Genomic DNA, 24296 nt, shown 5'->3' with positions numbered 1-24296 from the left:
TACACATATAGTTACAATATATCTTCATTTATACTTTAGCAACTGTATTTTGTATAAAAGCAATCTATGCTATTGTAACTTTCCTTTTTAGAAAAGAAGAAAAGGAAAATCTCTACTCTGTAGAGACATAGCTTATCATAGGTAAAAGTTACTTCTTCCTTTTGAAATTGAGCCTTCTACATTATACAGGATGTTTTCAGTGTTTAGAATGACTCTTATTGTGTTATTTTTCTCAGTTCCACATGGATATTATCTATTCTCTTGTTGTCAGATGGGAAGGCTTTTTTTTACACGTCTCAGTGTCTATTAATATTAGTAAAGTTGCTAGTTATATTATAAAATGTGATTAAATGCGACCCAAATCACTCTCATAATGTAATATTCCACAGAAATGTCAAAAAATGTTGGTCAGAATTTTGTCATCTTTAAATGTGTAGAATTCTTAATCATACAAATCTAAGCATAAATAATCACAATTAAAAATGGAAAAGATCACTTTAATAAAACCTTGTTATAGTCTCAGGCCTAAAATATGAATCTGACAATTCTGTTGCAGATTCCTGTTTCACTTTTTACTTTGGGTTAGTTGCATATTTCATGTTTTTTATTTTTCATCTTTGAAATGAATGAAATGAATTATATTTATAAAAAGATGATATTTCAAAGTTGCTTTGGTACTTTTAGATTTTAAGAATTTTAGCAAAGTGTAAAGCAATACTTTCAATTTGCATCATCCCCTTTGGTGCAGTGAGTTTAGATCATTTGGCATCTTGCCTTACCGTATCTCAGAGAGGAAGGAAACAAGCAAGAATTATTTCCTTGAATTTGCAGATGACGAAGACATCAAGGCTGGGTCCATGAGTGCTACACATTTCCTGTGGTACTGGATTATTTGCTTCAGTGACTTTTGTCTGCCTTTATTCTGGTTTATAGAGTAAACATGGAAGTACATCAATATTGGTTTAGAGCTAAGCAAACTAATGTAAATTGAAATATAGGTGGTCTGGAAAGCAACCTGGGGAGCTTTTAGTTATGTCACTACTGGCAGGTGGGAACTCTTATACATTAGCAATTCTTGGATAAACTCAAAGACAGTAAGTTTTATAGTGGGGCTGATATTGGAACAGCTCTAAAACGGGTTTACTATTATTAATTATTTGGAAGACTGTTTCCTCACTGCAATATTCAAGTTTGTTAATGACTAAAGTAAATTAACATGTCTTGGGATACATTCCAGGAGGATGTCACAGGATATGTGAACAGGAAGAAAATTGTCAGGCCAGTATCACTAGGCTATTAGAATGTAATGCTATCAACAAGCAAACAAACAAACAAACAAAAATCTCCAAAGAAACTACATGTCAGTGAACTTTGAGTTATCAATAATGATTTTCTGGAAAAGTTACCAAGGATCCTTACAAACTGGTCTCTGATGACATCATCTCTAAACAAAGTCTGAAAGGGAAATGATGTCATCAAAGTTGATTTTGGAAGAAAAACAAACCTTAATTCTAGTCCTACTATCTAGATATGGAGAATTGTCAGAGAAATCACTGGGTGTGGTGCTTTACCTAGAGAGATGAATTAATAATGTTAGAGCTCTTCAGTCTGAAAAGATTGGGGTTGAAAAAGAGGGGCATAATGGAAAGCCATAAAATAAGGAAACATATAGTGTAACAATGGGCGTTCTCACCACATTCAAAAAGATTTGACCCTGGTAATATGCAGAAAGTAAAAGTCATATTTCTCCTTTAAAACGGCTTTAAAGTAGAAAAATGCAAAGCATCTTAAAGAAATTAGAAAAGAGCCTGAGTTACTCAGACTTGGATTTAGCTCTAGGCCCAGAAGTAATTAATACCAAACCAAAAGCAAACATAAACAGATATTTAATTAGGTTGGCAGAAGCTTCCAGTTCTGTTCAATAGATTGAATTCAATACAACTCAACTCATATATTAGGCATCTGCTATGTGTCAGACCCTCTTCCTGGTGCTGGGGATACAGCAGTAGACAAAAGTCCACCGCTACTCTTGAGATGAGAGAGAGATAATACACAATCAAACTCGCATTGTATAATATGACGGGTGATGTTGAACATTATGAAGAAAAACAACACAGTCAGGGTGATAGAACGCCATTGTGTGCATGTGCACTGCATGCTGTCAGTAATTTATAAGGAGTGATGATAGGGTAGGTGAACTTTGAGTGGAGACCTGAGGGAAGGGCGTGAGCTTCCAGTACTCCAGAGTCAAGTTGGCTGTACCTATAAGGCTAATGTTGCAGGAAGCCAGAAGAGGACAGCAGAGAGCTGGGGGAAGTAAGAGAGGTGTGGCCATACCTGTGGAACTTCTAGCTCTAGGAATCTGTTGGATTCTTACCACCATGGAAGGCCTGAGTGAGCCACAGAGGAGAGTTGAGGTATAACTGGGAGAAAAGGCATGGTCATGACACAGTTTGTATATACCTAGAGGAGGAAGGTCTGCAGAAAGTAAAAGTTAAAGCAGGAAATGGAAGCAAGCGAATTGGGGAAGCTGTCAGGAGATACAGATAACTCCAATCAGAATCATCCCTTTAGCCAAAGGCTTGATGAGATTCCATCTGTAGCTCATTAATGTAGTTTACGGAAGAACAGTTTGGGGGTGTTTGAGGCTGATATGAATCACTTTGCTCCCTTCCAGAACACCAGAGCTGGGTATATGTTCTCTATAAATTTTCACATCCTTGAATCAGAAAGATGGAACAGGAGGCATGAGAATCAGAATCATCTCATCATTGTGCTTAACTATTCCTGCCAATAAGTTGCCAGACTCATTGGAATGTTCCTCTCCCCCACTTCCTTCCTTTCTTTCTATCATTTGTGTCATTCTGTAGCTTTGACTAAAAATTAAGAAATAACTGAGGAAAAGCCATATTTCTCATTGGACTATAATAAATTAAAGCCTGGATCACTGGCATTTGTCACCATTCCATGTTAAGTAAAGCCACAAAAATATTATCTAGGTTCTTAATACTAGAAGAAGAGGAAGAAAAAGCACAGCTTCATGAAGATTTGGTTGTGGGAGTTAGTAACTGCTTATTTTTCACTTGATCCAGTGTCAAACGTTCATGCTATTTTTTTTCCTATTTTCTTCTTTTCATTTTATTATTATTTTTCTCGTTCAGAAAATCTATTTACAGATATTTCATAAATCCTTTTCAGTCACTTTGGTTTCTTTCCTCCTCATTTATGCCTTTAATGACACGTTTTTGCTTCCTCTGATGCTTGGGCAACTGGAATCAGAATCTGCAAAAGGCAGCTCTACCATACTCACTTTGAGTTCAATAAGGAAGGAGATCTGTACTGGCGACTTTGTTCCTTTTTCTTAACGGGATTAAGAAGCTGAGCTTTTAAAATTCTTGCATATAACATTGGCATTTCCAGGGTGTGTTTGGACCAGGGAGTTCAAAGAGAAGGAATAAAAAAGAAAAGCCAATATGACTTTGTTTTTTACCTTGCTGGAGGAGCTGTTTGTGCAAATCGCCTATAAGCTTATTGACCTGAACCTTTGACTCCTTGTTTTCTCTGGATTTGGCTGGAGTGGAGACACTGATGGAGCCCTGATAGAGCTGATTGAACAGCCCCCAGCTTTGCTTGGCACAGACCTCCCTTCCCTTCTCTGCCCCTCCCCCTCCCTCCACATGACATTATTGTGCCTTGGCAAACCCTCTGTTTTCCTGGATCCAGTATGTCTTTTTTTTTAATTTATTTAAAAATCATTAAATTTTTCTTGCATAACTCATCGAACAATGCAAAATGGAAGTAATTCTTTTTAGAACATAGAAATTTCTGGCCATCTTAAAATCCCCAAAACATAGTTATGTTTGGATCAGTTTGATTTTTTTCTTAAGCCACAATTATTGAAAAAATGAAGGAGCATTTGAAGGCAATTTGTGCTTACAGGGAGTCAGCATTTTCTCATTTTTTTTTTCTTTTGAACCAGAGGGTGTTCAAATTTTGTCCATGACTTAGTATTTTATTTGTAAGAGTCAGATCAAGCTTTATCTGTTTACCTTATCTTTGATCCCAGATATATCATTATAAAAATTTCAACAAAATTAACATGAGTGATTTTATGCAGTGTTGAAATGAGTCATGATGATATCATTTATATGAATCATGTATGATAATATATACTGCTTTTTTGCATATGATGAACTAAATTCATTGTTTTCTCTGTGAGCTGACCATTAACAAATCTCCATTGTGCAATCAGCTAAAGGCATTTTTTAGATATAGTAAAACTTGATAAAATATATAATTACATAATTATAATTTATGAAACAATTTCATATTGTAATACAGTGTGTTTCATTCTGCTTCTGCTGACTATGTAAAATGTTAAGAGATATTTGCCTGTTTTAGTTATATCTTTATTTTATCAGCATTATTATTGTTTATAATAAAAATTGAAAATTAATATAAAGCCATATTTTACCATTTAGAGAAATTGTCTTTTCTGCTTTGTTGTTATGGTTTCTGCAAATGAGAGAACATTTTTTGACCTATAAAATTTAGTGTAAGTTTGTTGTTTTTCCTACAATGTTGAAATTCAGGAGAAAAGTAAGAATTTATTTAATCTCCTGTTATTTTATATATGTAAAGCTAAGCATCTGTATATTAGGAGACATCTGAATTATTGATTGACTTTTTCACTTTTAATCTAGTTATTTAATTAATCGTTGATTTTAGCTGAATACCATAAAGGGAAACTATATATTTTTAAGCCCTTTTATTGCTACATTTTCTCAGTGGTATTTTGGGTAGAATGAAGAGCCCATGTTACTGGAAGGAAGTAGTTTTGGTCAAGTAGTAATTATATAAATAGTTATTCTAAATTAAAAATACAGTTTTCAAGTTTATGTTGCTCAAATTAAAAAAATATATAAAACAATTCATGCAGATCTACACTAGTTTGCCAATCATTTACATCTACTAACTCTCAATTTATTTTTCTATTTAAAGAAAATTACAAGTGTGAATAGCATTAGGGAAGCCTGAGAAGCTAATTTTAATAATATGGAATTAATATGGTTGACAACTTTGAATCCTACTTTTGGTCCCATAATAATTTGAGATAAAATGTTATTTTAGAGAAACTGATCTCTTGGAAGTAGCCATGCCTTTTCTGCTTTTTATTTTTAAACATCATAAATGATTTAAAAATATTTTCTTGGTTCTACACTAGCATTTTTTAGGTTTAAATCAAATAAGATTTTCAAAGCTTTTAATCTTCTAATATAAAATTCATAGTTTCTTGTTAGTATGTAAAATTTCTCACAATGTTTTTTTTTTATAATTTTTTTTTAAATTTTATTTATTTATTTATTTATTTATGGCTGTGTTGGGTCTTCGTGTCTGCGCGAGGGCTTTCTCTAGTTGTGGCAAGTGGGGGCCACTCTTCATTGCAGTGCGCGGGGCCTCTCACTATCACGGCCTCTCTCGTTGCAGAGCACAGGCTCCAGACCCGCAGGCTCAGTAATTGTGGCTCACGGGCCTAGTCGCTCCGCGGCATGTGGGATCCTCCCAGACCAGGACTCGAACCCGTGTCCCCTGCATTGGCAGGCAGACTCCCAACCACTGCGCCACCAGGGAAGCCCTGTCACAATGTTTTGATTATCATTTGAGAAGCAACAGGCAGTATTAAAGCATTTGCCCTTCCATTACCTGATGGGACAGTCTTTACCTCTGGTAGTGCTAGACACAGAATGTGTAAAGGGAAATGTGGAAAACTGCGGTAAGATGAATTTAATTATAGTAATGTAGTCAGTCAGTTTTTTGTTGTTCTTAAAAGGTCAAGTAAAAATAACAATGTGTTACACCAATGAAGCAAATACTGATAACGAATGCAGATTGCTGTTTCAGCTTCTTTTAGTAGTTCTGTGAGATTCCAGAGATTGGCACTGAGACTACATACCAATTATAACAATTATAATAATGGTAATAACAACTTCCATTTGGTGACTGCTCCTCAAAGTCAGACATCTTGCTGTACATGTATCATCTCTAATCAACTTACTGTCCTGCAGGGTGGATGTTGTTTCCACCTGCGACTTCCAAAGGTTCAGTAACTTGGCCAAAGTCACAAAATTACTAATGGTTAATATCAAATTCAAACCTAGGTTACTGTACTTACAAAGAATGGGAGCTAATTTCATTTTCTGATGTCCATCATTATGTAATCCTTATAGAAGGAGATGGACACATTGGAAGAAGCCTGGCTGTATGAAGTAGAAAACTCACTTTTTCAAGGTATTTTTAACACTTATTACACATGACATGTCAGTCAAGATAAGGGCATACAAAAAAACAAGACATTTTCAAGGATAAAGTAAATAAATTAGGAGTGTGCTTAAAAGATTTCTTTTGGTCCTCCTTTAAAGACTCTGTCAATATAAACCAGTGTGCAGTAAGTAGAGTTGGCATTTTGATATAATGAGAGCGCTATACTGAAAGCTCTTTAGACTTATTATACTAACTGGAAGATTATGTTACCCTGATTTGGTGGCATGAAATAAGCCACAATTTCTCATTGCTTGTTTTCTTGTGAGGTTGTTTTCAGGTAATTCAAAAGACTGGGGACAACCCAAAATGTGTGTACTTGGGCAGAAGCCAGTAACAAATGGCAAAATGTTTACAAATCCATCAAAACTGTTTGGATAGGAATTTCAGCCCTGTAGAAATGTTTGCAAAGTGAACTCTTTAAAACAGCTTGACCTTAACACAAAATAAGGCCAAATAAAAAGCGGAGAGAGGAAGGAAGGAAGAGGAGAAGAGAACATTGTTTGCAGCGAAAGCTCTGGGCACTGTGAAAACTTTTCACTTTTCTGAAGGAAATGCAGTGCAGCAGATGGTAAGGGTGGACGTGAGATAAACATAGGAACTGGAAAAGTAAGCAGTACATTCTAACAGGTTCTGTATCAAAGATCTGGAGAAGTAGAAAAGATTAGACAAGGAACTGTTCTGAAACTTGACAGTAGCTGTATCTTTACCAAGTCTTACCCACATAGCAGAGATGGAAAGTGGAATTGCACAGACAGTAGGCTGTGATTATATTTTTCTGACAGTGAGAAGGGAAGGTCTTTTTAAGGATTATTTTTAAAGATAGAGATTTATCAAGGTGGAAATCTATAGGACAGATCTATAAAACACTTTGTTCCCCCCTACCTATTTAGCAATGGAATTTGATGTAGCTTCTCTTCTTGCTTTAGAATTAGCACAAGACACTGTATTTTGGGTCTTAGATAATCTTTTCCTTTTGTCAATGCAAATTATGGTCCAGACTAGTTAACTAACACTGAAAATCTATGTTACCTGTTTCTAGTTGTATAAGAATCGGTATATATGAGTGCCTATAAATGACCACACATGTACAGAGGCAGATAGGGGAATATATAAAGAATGTTCTTATTTCTTAAAGATACAGTCATCTAGTAAAGGAAGGAAAACATATGTACAAGTGAGGCAAGGGAATATGTATATGTATATATATATATATATGGAGTGGAGGAAATGTTAAGTTTGGGCTGATTAAAGAAGCAGTGTATTCATTCTCAAGCTTCCTTTTGGTAATGTGCATCATTCCAGTATGGAAACTATTCACCAGCATGTGTCTGCCTCATTTAAGCCTGTGTCCTGTGCTCCTACATCCTGTCCTAGTGACTGACTACTAAAAGGGAATACCACAATACAGTAACTCAACAAGAAACAATTCTACAATAATGTAGAGTGACACTGATAATAAGAAAGAACAGGGAAAATAGCTAATATCCTAAGGAAAACACAATTTAGAAAAGAATGATGTTTTCTCCATAATACTGGCAGTTTATCTTGGGGACCTTTTAAAGTGGCACTAAAAAAATCAAATAATTAGTAAATGGAATGAAATTTGAAAGTTTATGTAAAATGCGTACCTTATCTTCACACTTATCTTTGCCAAAAATATTAAATCTACTCATTCACCTTTTAAATTTATCAGTTGTTCAGTTAGTTTGATGTAGTGTAGTATAGCTTCAGAACTCCTCATTTGCACAGACTCCTTCCAAGGCCCTGCACCTAATTTTGTAATTATAACTTTACACTCTTCTTTTAAGAAGAGGCCTCTCAAATTGAATAAACTTCAGGCCCCACAAGGCCTGAATCGACCTCTGTTAGTACCTTCATTAAATATGGATGATCTCATAGGAGACAGCAATGATCAAGAATGTTGTTTGGTTTCAACTTCCTAATTTTTGGAAAACCTTGAATAAGATTCCTAAAATGTTTTGGCACTTATAGTAGATATCTGAATTTCAAATTTGTTATCATTCTAGGATAAGTTGCCCTGAGCCTAAAGAGAGTATAAATACTCATGAAAGCACTGTGTTAAAAATTAAAGCAGAGAGGGGAAAACATTCTCCCACACATCTGAAAATCTAGGTGATGCCGTGGATGCTATCTCTGTTTTTCTTGTGTTATCAGCAGCCAAGGACCTCTTGCTGGCCCTGAAGGAGGAGGTGCTATGGGAAGACCTTGTGGTAAGAAGAGTTTGAATGGGTCTCTTGATAACATTCTGGGACTATCCCTGGTGGTGGAAGCTGGGTATGGATCTGAGTTTGGACAGGGCTGACGTAACCTTCAATACTTCTTTTTCTCCCCCTACAGATATGAAAAACTTCATTAGGATTAGATTCAGCTCTAACAATAGGTTCCTGGAAGCTGCCCCAGGACTCTCCCATTTACAATCCATTGTCCAGAACTTAGTCTTAAGGAGTGGTCCACCTCAAGAAAAGGGAGGCTGGGAAATGTGGTCTTTATTATTAGGTGGCCACTTGCCCACCTCTAAGTTCTGTTACTATGGAGGGTTTTCAGTTTTGCAAAGGGCATTGTTTTTATTCATCTTTGCTTGATTATTGGAATAATGAATGACTGAAAGCATTGTGGCAGTCAGTCCATGCTACACGCATGTTTCTGCAATCCAATAAATATTTATTGAACACCTACTGTATCAGACATTATGGGACATGCTGTGATTACCATGTGAGTAAATGCAGTGAAGGTCCTGGCTATTTTGGAATTTACCTTATAGTGAGGAGGCAGACATTAATCAAATATTCACATAGTGGTACAGGGCGGTTTGAAAGAGTGAGGAAGGTCAAAGCCTTCTTAAGATTGTGACATGTGAGTTGGTATCTAATGCTGAATTAAATAGGTAAAAAGAAGTAGTAGGGTTCAGACAGAGGGAACAGCAAGTGGTTAGCAAGAGTCTAGTGAGCATGCAGATTGTGGTGGGACTGTGGTAGGAGTTGACCCAGGAGAGAGATGTATGAGCCAGAGAGATCAGGAAGGACAATGATCATAGGGTGAAGGACAGGAAATAATGAGAGGAAGCATAAGAGAGGAAGATAAATACTTTGAAAGCTGAAGCATTACAGGCAAATCTGAGCTTCCCATAAGCCATAGTAGAGAGAGAAAATGAGAGAGTAAGATATATGTAATTCCAATGGTCAAGCAGTAGAAAAAACAGGGTTTATCAGAAGAAATAAATGTTATCCCCTATTTGTGAGCTCTGAGAGTCATTTATCATCATTAGGGTATTTGAACTAGTGTTGGAAAAAGGGCATTCAGATATAGACCGAAGTCTTTGTTAGCTGCTGTCCCACAATATGCATTTTCCATTGGCCTTGGCTTTTTGGATGTGTGGCTTGAATAAAGTCTATTTATAATGAGTAAATTATATTGTGGTGATGGAGCGCTATGGTAATGAGTGATTGCTTATGACTCATATTCTTAAATGGATTATGAGAAAGGAGAAGGTCTCTGGAATGAACTGTTAAACAGGAAAGAATAAACAATTAGGTTATATGAAGATCAATATTCAAAGATCATAACTTTCTCAAATTGGTTTGATCTTTCTGTGTAGACGAGGTTGGCTTGTTGGGGAGACAATTTCAGAGATTGTAAGGTTTGGCTTTACTTTTTGTTATTGTTGATGATGATGATGGCGATAGTGATGATGATGGTGGTGGTAATGATTTCCTAAAGGGAATGCTGGGTTTGAAGCTTGAAGACTGAGTCCAGAAAACTGAAAGCTAGTGGTTTCCTGATGGCAGAACAACAGAGTGAATAGGTCAATTACAGTTCAGAGTATTATCATTTACAGACCATCAGGCATTACTTTGTCTCCTCTTTGGAACAAGATGTGCTTTAATTTTGTAGAATCCTCCTCTGAGTGGAATATAGTAGTTGCAGTGAATTTTCTTTTTAGTTGCAGTGAGGTTCTCTTATTTGTTTGTTTTGGTTTGGGGAGGGGGAGCTGGGGAAGAGAAAATAAAAGTTATTTAAATGCAAACTTTGAAATATGTATTTTAGAAACATTTTTCTAATATATTTGACTCTTTCAAATGCTCATTGTGAGAAATAATGAGGAGTGAGAATTCTTGAATGATAGATACACTGCTGAGAATTTGCCTTATTTTATCTCATGTGGAAATTTCCCTTATGTTCCAAATCTCAAACGAACTTAAACTTTGAGAAAAATACTTCTCACGTAGAGGCTGATACTGACATCAGGAATAAATGTTCAGGACTGTAGAAAGAATTTATAAATCACTGTTCTTCCTAAGTTGTCAATACTTTCAATGTGACTTTTATCTGATACAGTTACCATAAACGTTAGTATTTTCAATAATTTTCCCTTATTAACTGAAATAAAGTGCCACAAATTACAGTAGTTATGCATTGACTGTAGAGATTGAGTTTCCTTTTCAAAATGACAGACTTAGCCCAGGACCACTGTCATCAAATATTTCAGGATTGTTTCCTGATCTGGGGTCTGAAAGTTTATAATCAAACAAATGTGGATTCTATTTTTTTATCTGTTCAATTCATACTCTGAGGTATGAAAAAGGCTATTATATAAGTTACAAGGAAATCACATGCATTTAAAGAAATGTTTGTGTACTGACTATTAACTCTCGAGAACACGGCAAAATCCTACATTTTCTTATACATTTATAATAAGTCAAGGGAAACTTTAGTTAGACATGATTATGGGAATCCACAGAATAATGAACGTATTCTTTTTAAATGGTCGTAGTATTTAGATTTTTTTTAGGTATTAGCAAAAAAGGGTAACAATTGCATGTTTTTTATTTTTTGTCTCTGGAGATAAACTGTGTCTGTAATTTGGCAATGCAGAGTTAATTTACCCTGGCACCTTTGTTTGGATAAGCTATAACCAAACAATTGTTTTAAGCCAAACCATATTGTGAGGCTATTAGGCAGAGCAAACACAAACTGAATCTTAAACTTAAATGTCCTCACCCTTCAATACGAACTGCAGTTTTCTGTTTTTGACTGTTACAGTCCTTTAACCAAAGCTATCTTGTCTGATGATAAAACCATAAGTGTATGAAGCTCACACATTTTTCATCTCTTTTATGACCTTATCTTTCATGAGCGGCTTCTGTGAAGGTATCCTAACTATAGGAAGCACCTGGAAAACATATGTGATATCTATTCTCTGATAAGCAATTGTGAACAAGAAAGTAGATCTGTCACTTCTGAACTGTTCATTGTTAAAAAATACTTTGATGATTTAGCTGATTGCAAAATACATTATAGGGATGACTAACAGCTACAGTAACACTCCTAGTCAAGAAAGTTCAATAGTTATATTGTACAGGAATTTCTGTAAGAGGTTAATATTGATAGGAACTACGTGGCTTAAAAGAGCAGGACTGAGAAAGGCTGTTTGCTTGCATGACTGCTTTCAAACACTGCTGCTGTTTTGTGCTGAGAAAGTGACTGCCTCAGGATGTGGCAAATCTTTAATTTCTACAGGAATATCTAACTTTCAGTGAAAAGATATTTATTTGTGTTTTTGAAATTATTTTTGCCTTGCAAGTAGAGCCACTGCTTTTACCACCTTGCCAACAATACCTAATATGGAATTAAAAGATTCTGTTTCGTGTGTTCCAAAGACTTTATTTTAGTGCATTTCCCCAAGTCATTTGTGCTGTGTATTATAGTGCTCAAATAACACCTTCAATTTCCTCCTATAGGGCTTTCATTGATTCTGAAAACTAGACTAAGAAAAATGGAAGGGCCCACAAAATACGTATGATATCTTTTAAAAGGGCAACAAAAGAGTTTAATCTTGCAATGGAAAACCATTAACTCCATAGCCATAATTTTAGAAATATTATAGATTTTGTTACCACTTGACATTTATTCCATTTCATCATTTTATGAATCGGTCTCTGTATATATATATATATATATATATATATATATATATAGTGGTTATCCCATTAAATGTGTTTGTGCTTTGCTAAAAATACACTGAAATTTCTATTTATGTATATGAATTATGTGAATAAAGAATTTAGCAAATAAATGAATGCATGTCAAATGCATTCATAGGTGTTTCTGTAATTCTCTTCCTAGCATCCTTTCTCTCTTCCTTTCCTCTTCCTACCGACAAAGCTTTTGAAGCAATATCTGAACAAACTTGTCATTATTATCTTAGCTATTAATTATTCATGCCATTTTTTCATAAGCTACTCTAGAGTGCTGATTTCAAACATATAAGAATCAAAAATGGATAGAAGTTAAAAAAGAAGATGGTCAATGAAGTCATTTCCATTCAAATCAAGAAGAGGCTGGAGTTGGGTTAATATCAAAATAAAGTTCTATTTATGAATTTTCCATGAGAATAAATATATTGATAGGAAAGAAGCAAGTCTCTATTGTAAGGGTAAAATGCTGTTTCTTAAAAGTAATTTAGAGATTTCATATTCGATTAAGTTATTTTTTAATCATTTCATTTTTCATTAGTAAAAAGATTAAAAATGAATTAGGTGAAAACATTACCATAAAAATGAGAACTAGCTTCCTGAAATAAACTTAGATGATGAAGGGTCTGGAAGTTGAAAAACGTGACATATTTTAGTTATTAAATAGTTCTGAAAGCAATTAATTAGTAATAATAGTAATAATTGCAATAGGTTATGTTTAAAAGAATGAAACCAAAATCTAATTTTCTAACTGCACAGTGAGCAATGGTTATTGATTAAGCATCTGTATGTAGTTTGATTTTACAAAGTTCCAAGTAAAATAGTACACCTAAAAAAAATAATGAAGAAACAGGGTTTATATATGATGAGGAGAAAGCAGCTATCTGATCACATCCTGCTGTCTTTATTGTTTGACATCCAGTAGACTTTGACTATAATATTCTAATGGGTTTGGAGTACGGTCTTTGGAGTTGGACTGACTTGGAATCAATTCTTGGCTCTGCCACTTACTAGCAATGTGCTTAGGCATCTTCTCACATATCTGCCTATTAGTTTACTCTTCTGAAATATAGGGATAATAATGCATGGCAGAGTCGTTTATGTGATGTTCGAGAAGCACTTAGCTAGTGCTGAGTGGTGCTCAAGAAATGGTAGCCATATTTAGGTTTACTATAGAATCTGAGCTTTGTGACATGCTCTCTGCTTTATTCATCTTTATGATTTCAGTATTTCGCACGTAGCAGACACTGAGATGAATATAAATTCAATTCTGACGCGTTTTGTTTTCTACACCCAAGTATATCATTTCATATGACGTTCTTATGCTTTTGGGCATCTTTCCCTTTTTTGCTTTCTTTCTTTAAGAAAACACAATTTAATCAGCCAACGACTTTCTTCTTCTCTCCCAGGATTTATTTTTATTAATGTGATATATATTGCACATTTACGCAGTTTTCATAAATGGTTTAAAATAGTTGTAAAATGTAATTTCTTTAGAGCTGTTAATTGTGTACAATCAACTATTTTTACAGTGCTTCTTTAACTGAGTACTCTGCAATATTTATTTTCAGTAGTTTTCTAATTATATGTGCTGCATAATCAAACAAATTAGAGCAAATTGTTCCATGAATCAGGATTATCAATACTGATTATTGCTCCAGATGTGGCACAAGTTGAAATCTAAGCTCTACAGTTCTGATTTGGCAGTTAAGTGACACTTAATGAAGGTATTTTATTATATGAAATTACTAGTTCATTTTGAGTAATTTACTGAATTTCTGTGTGCATCAAATGTCTGCTGAGATTTGTCGTCATCCTGCCATTTTCTTTTCCTAGTAGTTACTGGACGAAAATGATCATGGGTAAATTTGTCCCATACTAAATGAAGGGAAGGGCTTCATTCAGTTAACTATCAAACAATAGGAGTATTTCTTGAACTATTTCTTGTCAGCATCTTAAAACTTTGTCTGGATGCTGTTCTTACATCACTGAAATGTCTTTAGTTTCACCACCTTCAAGTTGTCATTTTTCCTGTGCAGTAACTTAATTACTGTAATCTTTTTCTTTGGGGAGATGATTCTCATTTTTAACCTGGAAAATGGTTTTCAATTATGGAGCCTCAGAACATTAAACCTACGGAGTTCAGATTCATCTAAGATTATGCCTCCAAAATTTCAGGTATTTTATTGGCTTCTTCCTCCAGAAAGCTTCCGTGACACCAAGTTTTCATTAAGTGTCATGCCTGTATGCTCCTGTCACATCATGGACTGCTCCCATGAAAGCATTCATCACATGGGGTTGCAGTCTATTGATTGGTCTCTGTCCTACTCTATAAGTTTTATGAGAGAAGGAACCATCTTTGTTTTGTATTCGTAGTGCTCAGGGGCTCAAGAGTAGTATTTTAATCAGTTAATAAAGAATGCTTTATGTCACTTCCATTCAATAAAGACAGACATTCATAGATCTAAGTAAATTCTTTTAACTTCTACATGTTGTGATTACTTTGCAGTGTATTCTTCCAAACGTACTTGTTTCTCACTATATTTCTGAATACTTTTCCTTCCAAATATGTAATTTGCCTAATAAAATATTTTAGAGTAGACTTAATTCTAGTCTCACAAAAATTGGGGTGAAGAATGTCTGAGACATGAGTCAGAGTGTTGTTATGGATTGAGTGGGGGAAAATTGAAAGACTGGAGGTCTGACAAGGTATGTTCATAGAAACTCAATAAATATATGTTCATTACTGTATTTGTGTCACATGATCTCATCAGTTCCCCACTGTAATACCTCTAATGCTTCTCCCTGTCTTCAATATGAAGGTAGAACTCCAAAAATAATTATAAGGTTCTCCATGGTCAATGTCATTTTATGCTTTCGGTCTCTGAATTTCCATATCTTATGTGCTCTCATTTGGAATTATTCATGGACTATCCTGATTGTTTTCATCAGTGGTTACCTCTCTTATGCATGTGGCCTGTCTCCTTAACTAGATTACATGGTCCTTAAGAGAAAGTATTTTTTTCTTTTTCATATATTTCATTGTATCTTCAAAAATATGCCTTGTAAGTATTAACTATTGATTGAACTGTGCATGGCACAGTGTATTTCCAACAAATTAAAATGTGAATAGTAAAAGTCAGGAAGATTTACTTCTCTGTGCGAACATAGGATGATATAATTAATACCTGAGTATGAAACTTAACTTCTACAAGTAGTTCTGGCCAGAATTTTACTCTCTGTTCTCTGGGCCCTTGGATGTGTGATTTTTTAACAGCATAGTCTCATGCTCGCTTGTTTATGCATTGCTCTGCGACTAATATTCAACTGTTTCAGGTGTGCGTGGTTCTCTCTTCAACTGGTGGGGTAGAGAGGGGAAGCAAGAAAGGATGTTTTGGAAAGACTGCTAACTGACAGGAGACTCAAATTTAATTCCTAACCTTGTACAAACTGCTGACTTTGGTGGTCTTTATGGTGCCTCTCCATGCACCCTCATATGCCTACTGCTCTGCTTGTTAGGGAAAGGAGATCCACCTAAAGCTGCTTCAGTCTGTAACCCCTGGAATGACTGGGAGGCATTTACTGCTGAAGCATGAGAAGGCTTGGGGGAGATGCCTTATGTAGTGATAAATGTTGTTAACTATAAGACCATAGATAAGTTACTGACCCTATCTGTGCATCAGTTTCCTGATCAGTAAATTTTGTCTAATTTGGGTTAGATGGTCTCCAGCATCCTCTCTGATGCTCACATCCCTATGTTTCAAGACTCACAAGACACAAGAAAAGTGCTTGGAAGGCATGGATGTTGTTTAAAAATTATAGGTCACATGCTGTACTCTTTTTCTACTCTCTTTCCTTTGTAAACTCCCCACGCATTTTCCTTTGTAAACTGCCCTGCATTCGTGCCTAGAGTTAAACCTTCATTCAGTCTGTGGAAATGCAAGCAAAAGGTCACTCATCTATGTGGTAGATTCTAGTATGGATTCTAGTCCCCATGAAAAATAAAGTGTTGGTAAAGTCAGTATATATTACTCTAAATTGGGTCACACATCCCTGGTAGCACTCAAGAAGGTTGGGTGGTACACTGATATTGTATTAAGTAACATTGACACAGTTGGTGAGAAAGTTTTCAAGTTTCTTATATTCTTTCAATCTACTACAAGGCCATAGAGCCCACTTGTGTGTGCAGGCTGAGAACTAGCCCTATCTGTATCTGAAAAGTGAGAGATCTCTTAACCCTGATCTCCTAAGGTAACTGGTTCATGCGTCTGTGTTCTATGTGACCTACAAAAAAGGAGCACAGAAGATTCAAACTCTTATCTTATTACTGAGCCTTTGTACCTTTCTTATGGTTCTTGGATCTTGTCTTGCATTCTCGTTATTTGTGAACTCTCTTTAATGAGTTTTATACTACTTTCAAAAAGGTATTTTTCCATATATATGCTACTATACCTACTACAGTCCCTTAAACCTGGTAGATGCTTAATAAACATTTTCTGGAGAGAATTTCATTGCTGTTCATTTTGATAATCCAGAAAGGAAGAGATAACTCAGTTTTCAAAGAGCCTCCAATTCCACACATGGGGTTCGGTGCTGTGGGGTATGTGTAGGAGCCAATGCTCCTCCGTTAAGGGAACTAAGTTCAACAGAGCTGTCACTGGGTTTCTACATCATCTCTCTTTACTTTTATTCCACTTTTTAAAGTGATTCATTTTGTGCAGCTATATATAGAAATGAATATAAAATTTATGAAGTTTAAACTTCAAAACTCATATCAACATCACACTAATGTCATTGTAGTAAGAATTGTTTCCTGAAAAATTTGTATTTTCTAGGTTACTTTGAAAGATTTTAAGAATTCAGTGTATTTTTTGTATAATAATATAAAGATTTAAGTACTATTAGAGATTTAACAGCTATGTGGGAAATAGTTATTAAATACTTCAGAGGGCAAGCGATTTAACTTTAAAAATTTAGCATTATTAGATTAAAGGTTTAGTTGCCCTGTTTTTAGTATACATTCTTTTCATTTCTGTCATCACATTTCCTTGTCATTCTGTTTTCTGATTTCTGTTATCCTTTATAAGTAGGAATGATTAATATATTTGTGTGCACTGTCTTAAAGTCAATTACTTTCCTTTAAAAAGCAGCAGTACCTTGTTACATTATCAGTTAAAATGAAGGTACCTACAAATTGGACTCTTAACTTTTAAAATGTGATTGCATGTTAAGGTGTTTCTCCTTCTTTGCCATAAGTATACTTTTGCTCAAAATATATTACATTGTTTTTCTTACGTGAAAATGAAGGCATGATTTTGTACAAACTAGCTATGCTTCTTCAAGAACAAGCATAGGTTTATAGCTTCTTGCATTGTGAAGACTTGTGTCACTGGCTCATCTTATATGACAATAATTCAATTATGACCTTTTTATACCCATTTAAAAAATAAATACAAACAAGTTTTAGCAAGCTTAATGCTGGGGAAAAAGAAAATCTTCTTCAAAATAACCTAAATTCAACCCAAACATAAGTATGTCTTTTCCTATGGTATTTCTTTTCTGCTGCATATTGCCTTTATAAGAATGTAATTTAAAAATAAGCATGTTACGGTTTTCTGTATTGAAAGCACTACAATAATTACATACTGCTTTTTATTTTCTTCTTCTGTCTAATATTAATAATTCCAAATGAAAAATTTTATGGAGATGTTTTTAATGTTTATAGCAGTTTATTTATGACAAATGTTGATTTTCTTTATTATAAAGCCACAATAGTTATCAAAATGATTAATCGTAGACCTATGTCAATATAATGACAATATTTGTAACAAATATGTAATTAGATATATGCTATGGACATCCCTCTAGGAGGATTTGAATTTCAAATAGAGGGCTTTAATCATGTCCCTTCCTCTTTGCTTGTTGGTATTTTCTAGGTGATGATGAAGGAGTCCAGGAGACAGCAGAATCAGATGGGGACACACAGTCAGAGAAACCGGGGCAACCTGGAGTTGAGATAGACGACTGGGATGGACCAGGTAGGACAAAAAATTTAAAATTCAACCATCTGTTGCTACTATGAGGAATTCACTTTTTTTTCTTAAATTTTAATTAAATTATAAAACTCTCACTTTTGATTTAAAAAAATATTTGTGTGTATGTCGGTTACATAGAAGGCTGAATAAATATCATAATTTAAAGAGGATTTTTATCTTTGATAAATAAACTATAAAAACCAAAGTGTTATCGCTGCTTGAAGTTTTTCATCTTTGTTTTCTTTCATACTCATGTAGGAATTCAGTTAATTCTACTTGTTTTTTCTTTGAACAGAGATCTTTGTGCTGTATCCACATTCAAATTGGGCATACTTTTAAAGCTTCAAACAAATAACAATACTCCAAAGAAATACTTTTAGTATAGTCATGTTGTAAGTCATAGATTGAATCCCAGTATGTGTTTAGAAGTTTATAAAACATTAACAGATGCCCCACTTTGATTCAAGGTTTTGGTAATATTTTTATTTTTATGAATGAAAATTAAATTTGATTTTAAAGTTCATTGATATTTAATCATTTCAAGAAAAACAAAAACTGTTACAATACTCCAAAAGACCAACACAATTGTATATAAATATGTACAGTTCGTAAGAACTCTGTGGCTAAAAACCTTTATATTTGGTGCCAACTAATTTACAATTGATGGTATATTTATAAATGGAGACTGTTATGTCATAGGGCTTAAGGATATAAGCGAGTTTTGAAATAGTTTTAGCCGTGATTTCCAAAGCAGTAACATTTTTCATTAAGAAAGATCCCTATATTTCAATCACATTTTCACCCTTGCATGACTTTGCAAATTGCTCTCTGCTGTGCATGAAGAAGAGAGGAACCCCAGTGGTAATTTTCTGAAACCAGCAGCTGGAAAATATAACGCAAACAAAAATGAAGATACAGTATATCTGATTATTATGATGTCATTTCTAATATTATTCGTGATACACACAGATGTTTATATTCTGTATACTATAGCATAATGTTACACAAGATTTTGGATCAAAACATATTATAATTAAAGTACCATATACCACATTTTAAGAGTTTGAAAGAAAATGTGGACATCTGGCATTTTCACCTTATTGCATAATGTTTCTGTCTTAATGAAGGGAAGAATTCTCTTGATTAAAAAAATTAAAAAAAACTTTGGAAAATTTTATTTTTTCTTGGGGATTACATTTAACTTAAAAAAGTGGGTGAACTTTATGTTGTATGGTTCTTTATTCATAGAATTAAGTACGTATATGCTATGTAGAAGAGTTTTTACATTTAAATTAGATTGGATGGACTTTTGATATGCCTACTTGCAAAGGGTACATTCTGGATTCACTCAAAGGGGCAAACTTGGAGGCGGCTGGTTTTCCTCTTTGCTCAAACCTGGGACCCACAGTGCTCCCAGCGATTTGTGAGTAAGTAAGCAAATTTGGGGGGTGGTGAATTACTAAACACATACTGCATACCCAGTGCTTGCTTTTTCAGGAAATTTTCCAGAAATAAAGTTATGTGTTAGCTAAAAGAGAGCGAGAGAGAGAGAGAGAGAGAGAAACAAGGATAAAACATGATGCTGTCCATTCAGGATAAGATTTTTCACTTTTGAGTTAAATTTACTTAACGTATCTGATTTAATAAACATTTTATTCAATTGATATCAGTGAAAACGTATATACTCTTTCTGTGGCACATATGAATGTATAAAAACTTTAAAGGAAAAAATGTATGCCTATAAGCAGGTATGCCTGGAGGAAATTCATCCTTTGTATATTGTAAAATCGATAACACATTTTTTCCCTACAGGTGTTTTGCAAAATAAAGGGGGATTTATTATTTTGACATCCCCTGATTAATGAAGTTGATTCATAACAAAAGACTACCTGTTGGATATTTATCTTTTAAGGTAGAATATTCATTGCTTTCCTTCAGTCAGAGAAAGTATACAGGATGTTTTTGGACTTTTGCTATTGCATGAATAGTGATTACATCAATATTTTTACCCAAATTTTTGTTATTCAAGAAAAGTATTGGTATTTTACAACTGTATTAAGAAGAGGAAGTTTCCCAGGTTTTAGTGACAGTTTTCAAACATCTTAGAAAATGAACTCTGGATTCTAAAGTTTTAGGTTCGAATTCTGGATATGCTGCTTACTTGCTGGATGAATTTTTGCAAGTTGCTTAATCTCTCTGTGCTGTTATTCTCATTTGTAAAATGTGGAAAGTAATATTAACGCCTCTTAGGGCTTTTGTGAGAATTAAATCAAATCTTGAACATAAAATGCTAATGACCATTATTATGGCTTTGAAATTGTTGTGACTTGAAGCAGAACCTTTAAAAATTATTTTCTGCATTTTTTAAAGCACAGTAGTACATCTGATACAACAAGGGTAAACTTATATAATACCAAGCATCTAGTTTTGAATTTAGCCACAAATTATTGGTTAAGACATGAGGCAATGAGCCAGGTGTGATTTCAAGGTCTCCTAACTTTAATGTCCTCCCACCCAGTCCTGATAGTCACCCTAAGATAGAGAGTTGTCTCTAAAATAGAACAGAATCAAAGGACAAGGAAATTATCTAAAGAATTTGAGGCATAGAGCTAACATCATTTAAGATAGATCAGGATTTATCTTATTTTTAAAGTTTGATTGGAGACGACTCCACAACTTTTCTTGATAGCTCAGTTCGATAATGAATCAACTCCTCTGTGAAGTGTTCTATTTTTATCAAATGCAGATTCCCCAGAGCAGTTTTTTTCCTTATTTGTTATACATTTAAAAGGCACATTTAATCATTGCTTGTACCTTTGTTAACTCTTTTGATTAGGTGGAACCTAAACAATCTTTAGGGAAATCGTCTTACATTTGTAAACGTTTCTAATGATGAAATTCTTTAATGTAATATTTGTGACTCTTATTTGAATAATCTTCAATTTCTTATGAGTCTTTCACCATTTGAGTGGAGTGCTAGACTCACAGTAAGCTAGTAAAGTTCAGGCCAATGTAAAAGTCATTACCTCATTATTTCAGTATTTCACATATCTATTTTCAAGTTTGATTCTTCTTTCTTGCTCTTAAGAAAATTACCTTGACATTACTTTGCTTGGAATCTAATTCATATGATACTTGTTATCCACTGTTCTTCCTTTTCCTCTGTATTTGCCTATACCTCACTTATATCATTTCTGTCTTCTTTTTAAGTAAATGCTTATTCTTTCATCACCCTCCAGTAATTAGTTTGCAAATATTCTCATACATTTAACTATTTAAGAAATAGTCATTGTACACTAATAACTGTGAAAAGTGCTAGGGGGAAGTCCAAAGATGTAGTACAATGCTGGCCACAGTCTCTCTTTTTTTATTGAAGTATAGTTGATTTACAATGTTGTGTTAATTTCTGCTGTGCAGCAAAGTGATTCTATTATCTATATCTATCTATTTATCTATCTATCTATATATATATATACACACACACACATTCTTTTTTCATATTCTTGTCCATTCTGGTTTATCACAGGATATTGAATATAGTTCCATGTACTATACAGTAGGACCTTGTTGTTTATCCATTCTCTATATAATAGTTTGCATCTGCTAACTGCAACCTCCCATTTCATCCCTCTCCCACCCCACCTCCCCCTTGGCAACCATAAGTCTGTTCTTTATGTCTGTGAGTCTATTTCTGTTTTATAGATAAGTTCATTTGTGTCATATTTTACATTCCACGTATAAGTGATATCATATGGTATGTCTTTCTCTTTCTGCCTTACTTCACTTAGTATGATAATCTCTAGTTCCATCCATGTTGCTGCAAATGGCATTTTTTTGTTCTTCTGGGGGGCTGAGTAGTATTCCATTGTGTATATGTACCATGGCTTCTTTATCCATTCATCTGTTGATGGACATTTAGGTTGTTTCCATGTCTTGGCTATTATAAATAGTGCTGCTGTGAAAATAGGGGTGCATGTATCTTTTTGAATTATAGTTTTGTCTAGGAGTGGGATTGCCAGATCATTTGGCAACCCTATTTTTAGTTTTTTGTGGAAACTCCATACTGTTTTCCACAGTGGCTGCACCATCTTACATTCCCACCAACAGTGCAGGAGGGTTCTCTTTTCTACACACCCTCTCCAGCATTTGTTATTTGTAGACATTTTAATGATGGCCAATCTGACTGGTGTCCACACTGTCTCTTTTAGATACCGTTTCTCTCCTTTAACCTTCTTTAATTATTCATGTAGTGTAGTTAGGTAGGATGCAATAATTAAGCATGTCAACCTAGAAAGTAGAGAATGGTCTAGACTACAGAAGAAAATGCACAAATTTTAGAGCCATGCTTACACTTATGGCCTTGTGGCCTTGGACATATTAAACAGCCAGACCTCAGTTTCCTTATCTTCAAAATGGGAAGAATAATAAGTACTTTGAAACATGGTTATGAGGATGAAACTTGAAAGAGATGATATATATGATACCTAGCACAGAGCTTGGGCGAGTGTGGGATTTGCTAGATGTTAATGGCCTCCCTTTACCCTAGGACCTCTCACATTGGCCAACAATTGGAATGTGTCCTTATTTTGAAAACAATGCTTATATCTCTGTCTCCCTCCTTTAAGAAAATCTTTAGAACCTCAATCCATCGCCAAATTCTGGAGTGCTGACTTGTGTATTTATTTAGAAGGAGACTTAGGGAAGAGAATACTGTCAAATCATTATAAATTCGTCATCCACCACTATGAAATGAGTACCTTAAAAGTCACATCTTACAAACATCAACTCTAGGAATGCCAACTCTCTGGCTTATGTTATTAAAAACATGTTACTTCTTTTTGCACATGGGAATAATGAATAATTTGTTTTCCCTGGTCTAATATTGAATGAATCTACCAACAGGCTTATAGCAGCTATAATTGACATTTCTAGGAGCTCTACTAAAGGAACATATCATGTTACTCAAATTGTGCAGGTAAGTATATGTAACCCCCAATAATGTATATTAACACAAATATACACAGATATAAAATTTTGAGCACGCAGTCATTTAGATTCTTTGACATGAACTTTTCCAGATAATCATGTACTTTTATTTAAATACATTTTGGTATTTATATGTAAAGCATTTGGGCCATTTCAGTAAAAATGAAGTAGAAAATCAGACCTTGTATCGATGATATGGGGAATTAATAGAATAAAATTAGGAATAATTTTTGTGTTATACATTATGGAACAGCACACCTTCCTCCTAGGTTGATAAATGGAAATCTGATTTACCATCAGAGGTAAATTATTTTGAGGTAATGGGTAGAGAAGACCAACAATACTTCTGTTTATATATTGGCCCTGCCACTTATCAATTGTGTGACTGTGGGTCAGTTACTAACTCTCCAAGGGCTCAGTTTCCTTATTTATAAAATAGGGCTAATTATAATAACTACCTCATTAATGAGATTTTTTATGTAAAACATGGACATCAAAACTTCATAAGTGCTCAATAAATGGCTCTTAATATTACTTTTTTTAATTTAATTTAATCAGTTATACATATACATATGTTCCCATATCCCCTCCCTTTTGCGTCTCCCTCCCACCCTCCCTATCCCACCCCTCCAGGCGGTCACAAAGCACCGAGCTGATCTCCCTGTGCTATGCGGCTGCTTCCCACTAGCTATCTACTTTACGTTTGGTAGTGTATATATGTCCATGCCGCTCTTTCACTTTGTCACAGCTTACCTTTCCCCCTCCCCATATCCTCAAGTCCATTCTCTAGTAGGTCTGTGTCTTTATTCCTGTCTTACCCCTATGTTCTTCATGACATTTTTTTCCTTAAATTCCATATATATGTGTCAGCATACAGTATTTGTCTTTCTCTTTCTGACTTACTTCACTCTGTATGACAGACTGTAGGTCCATCCACCTCATTACAAATAGCTCAATTTCA

At 34.6% G+C, this 24296-nt stretch overlaps 1 protein-coding gene across 1 annotated transcript in view; it reads left to right on the top strand.

The window, feature by feature from the left end:
- ZFPM2 (zinc finger protein, FOG family member 2) overlaps window positions 1-24296 on the top strand; it is a 483882-nt gene that overhangs the window by 107195 nt on the left and 352391 nt on the right. Inside the window, exon 3 of the mRNA XM_082601162.1 lies at window positions 18251-18352. Within this exon, the coding sequence (XP_082457288.1) occupies window positions 18251-18352 (102 nt within the window). The remainder of the gene's footprint in view (window positions 1-18250; window positions 18353-24296) is intronic.

Source organism: Mesoplodon mirus (genome assembly GCF_964341445.2).
Source record: "Mesoplodon mirus genome assembly, chromosome: 16".
Taxonomy (NCBI): Eukaryota; Metazoa; Chordata; class Mammalia; order Artiodactyla; family Ziphiidae; genus Mesoplodon; species Mesoplodon mirus.
This window is presented reverse-complemented; position numbering and strand designations above follow the sequence as displayed.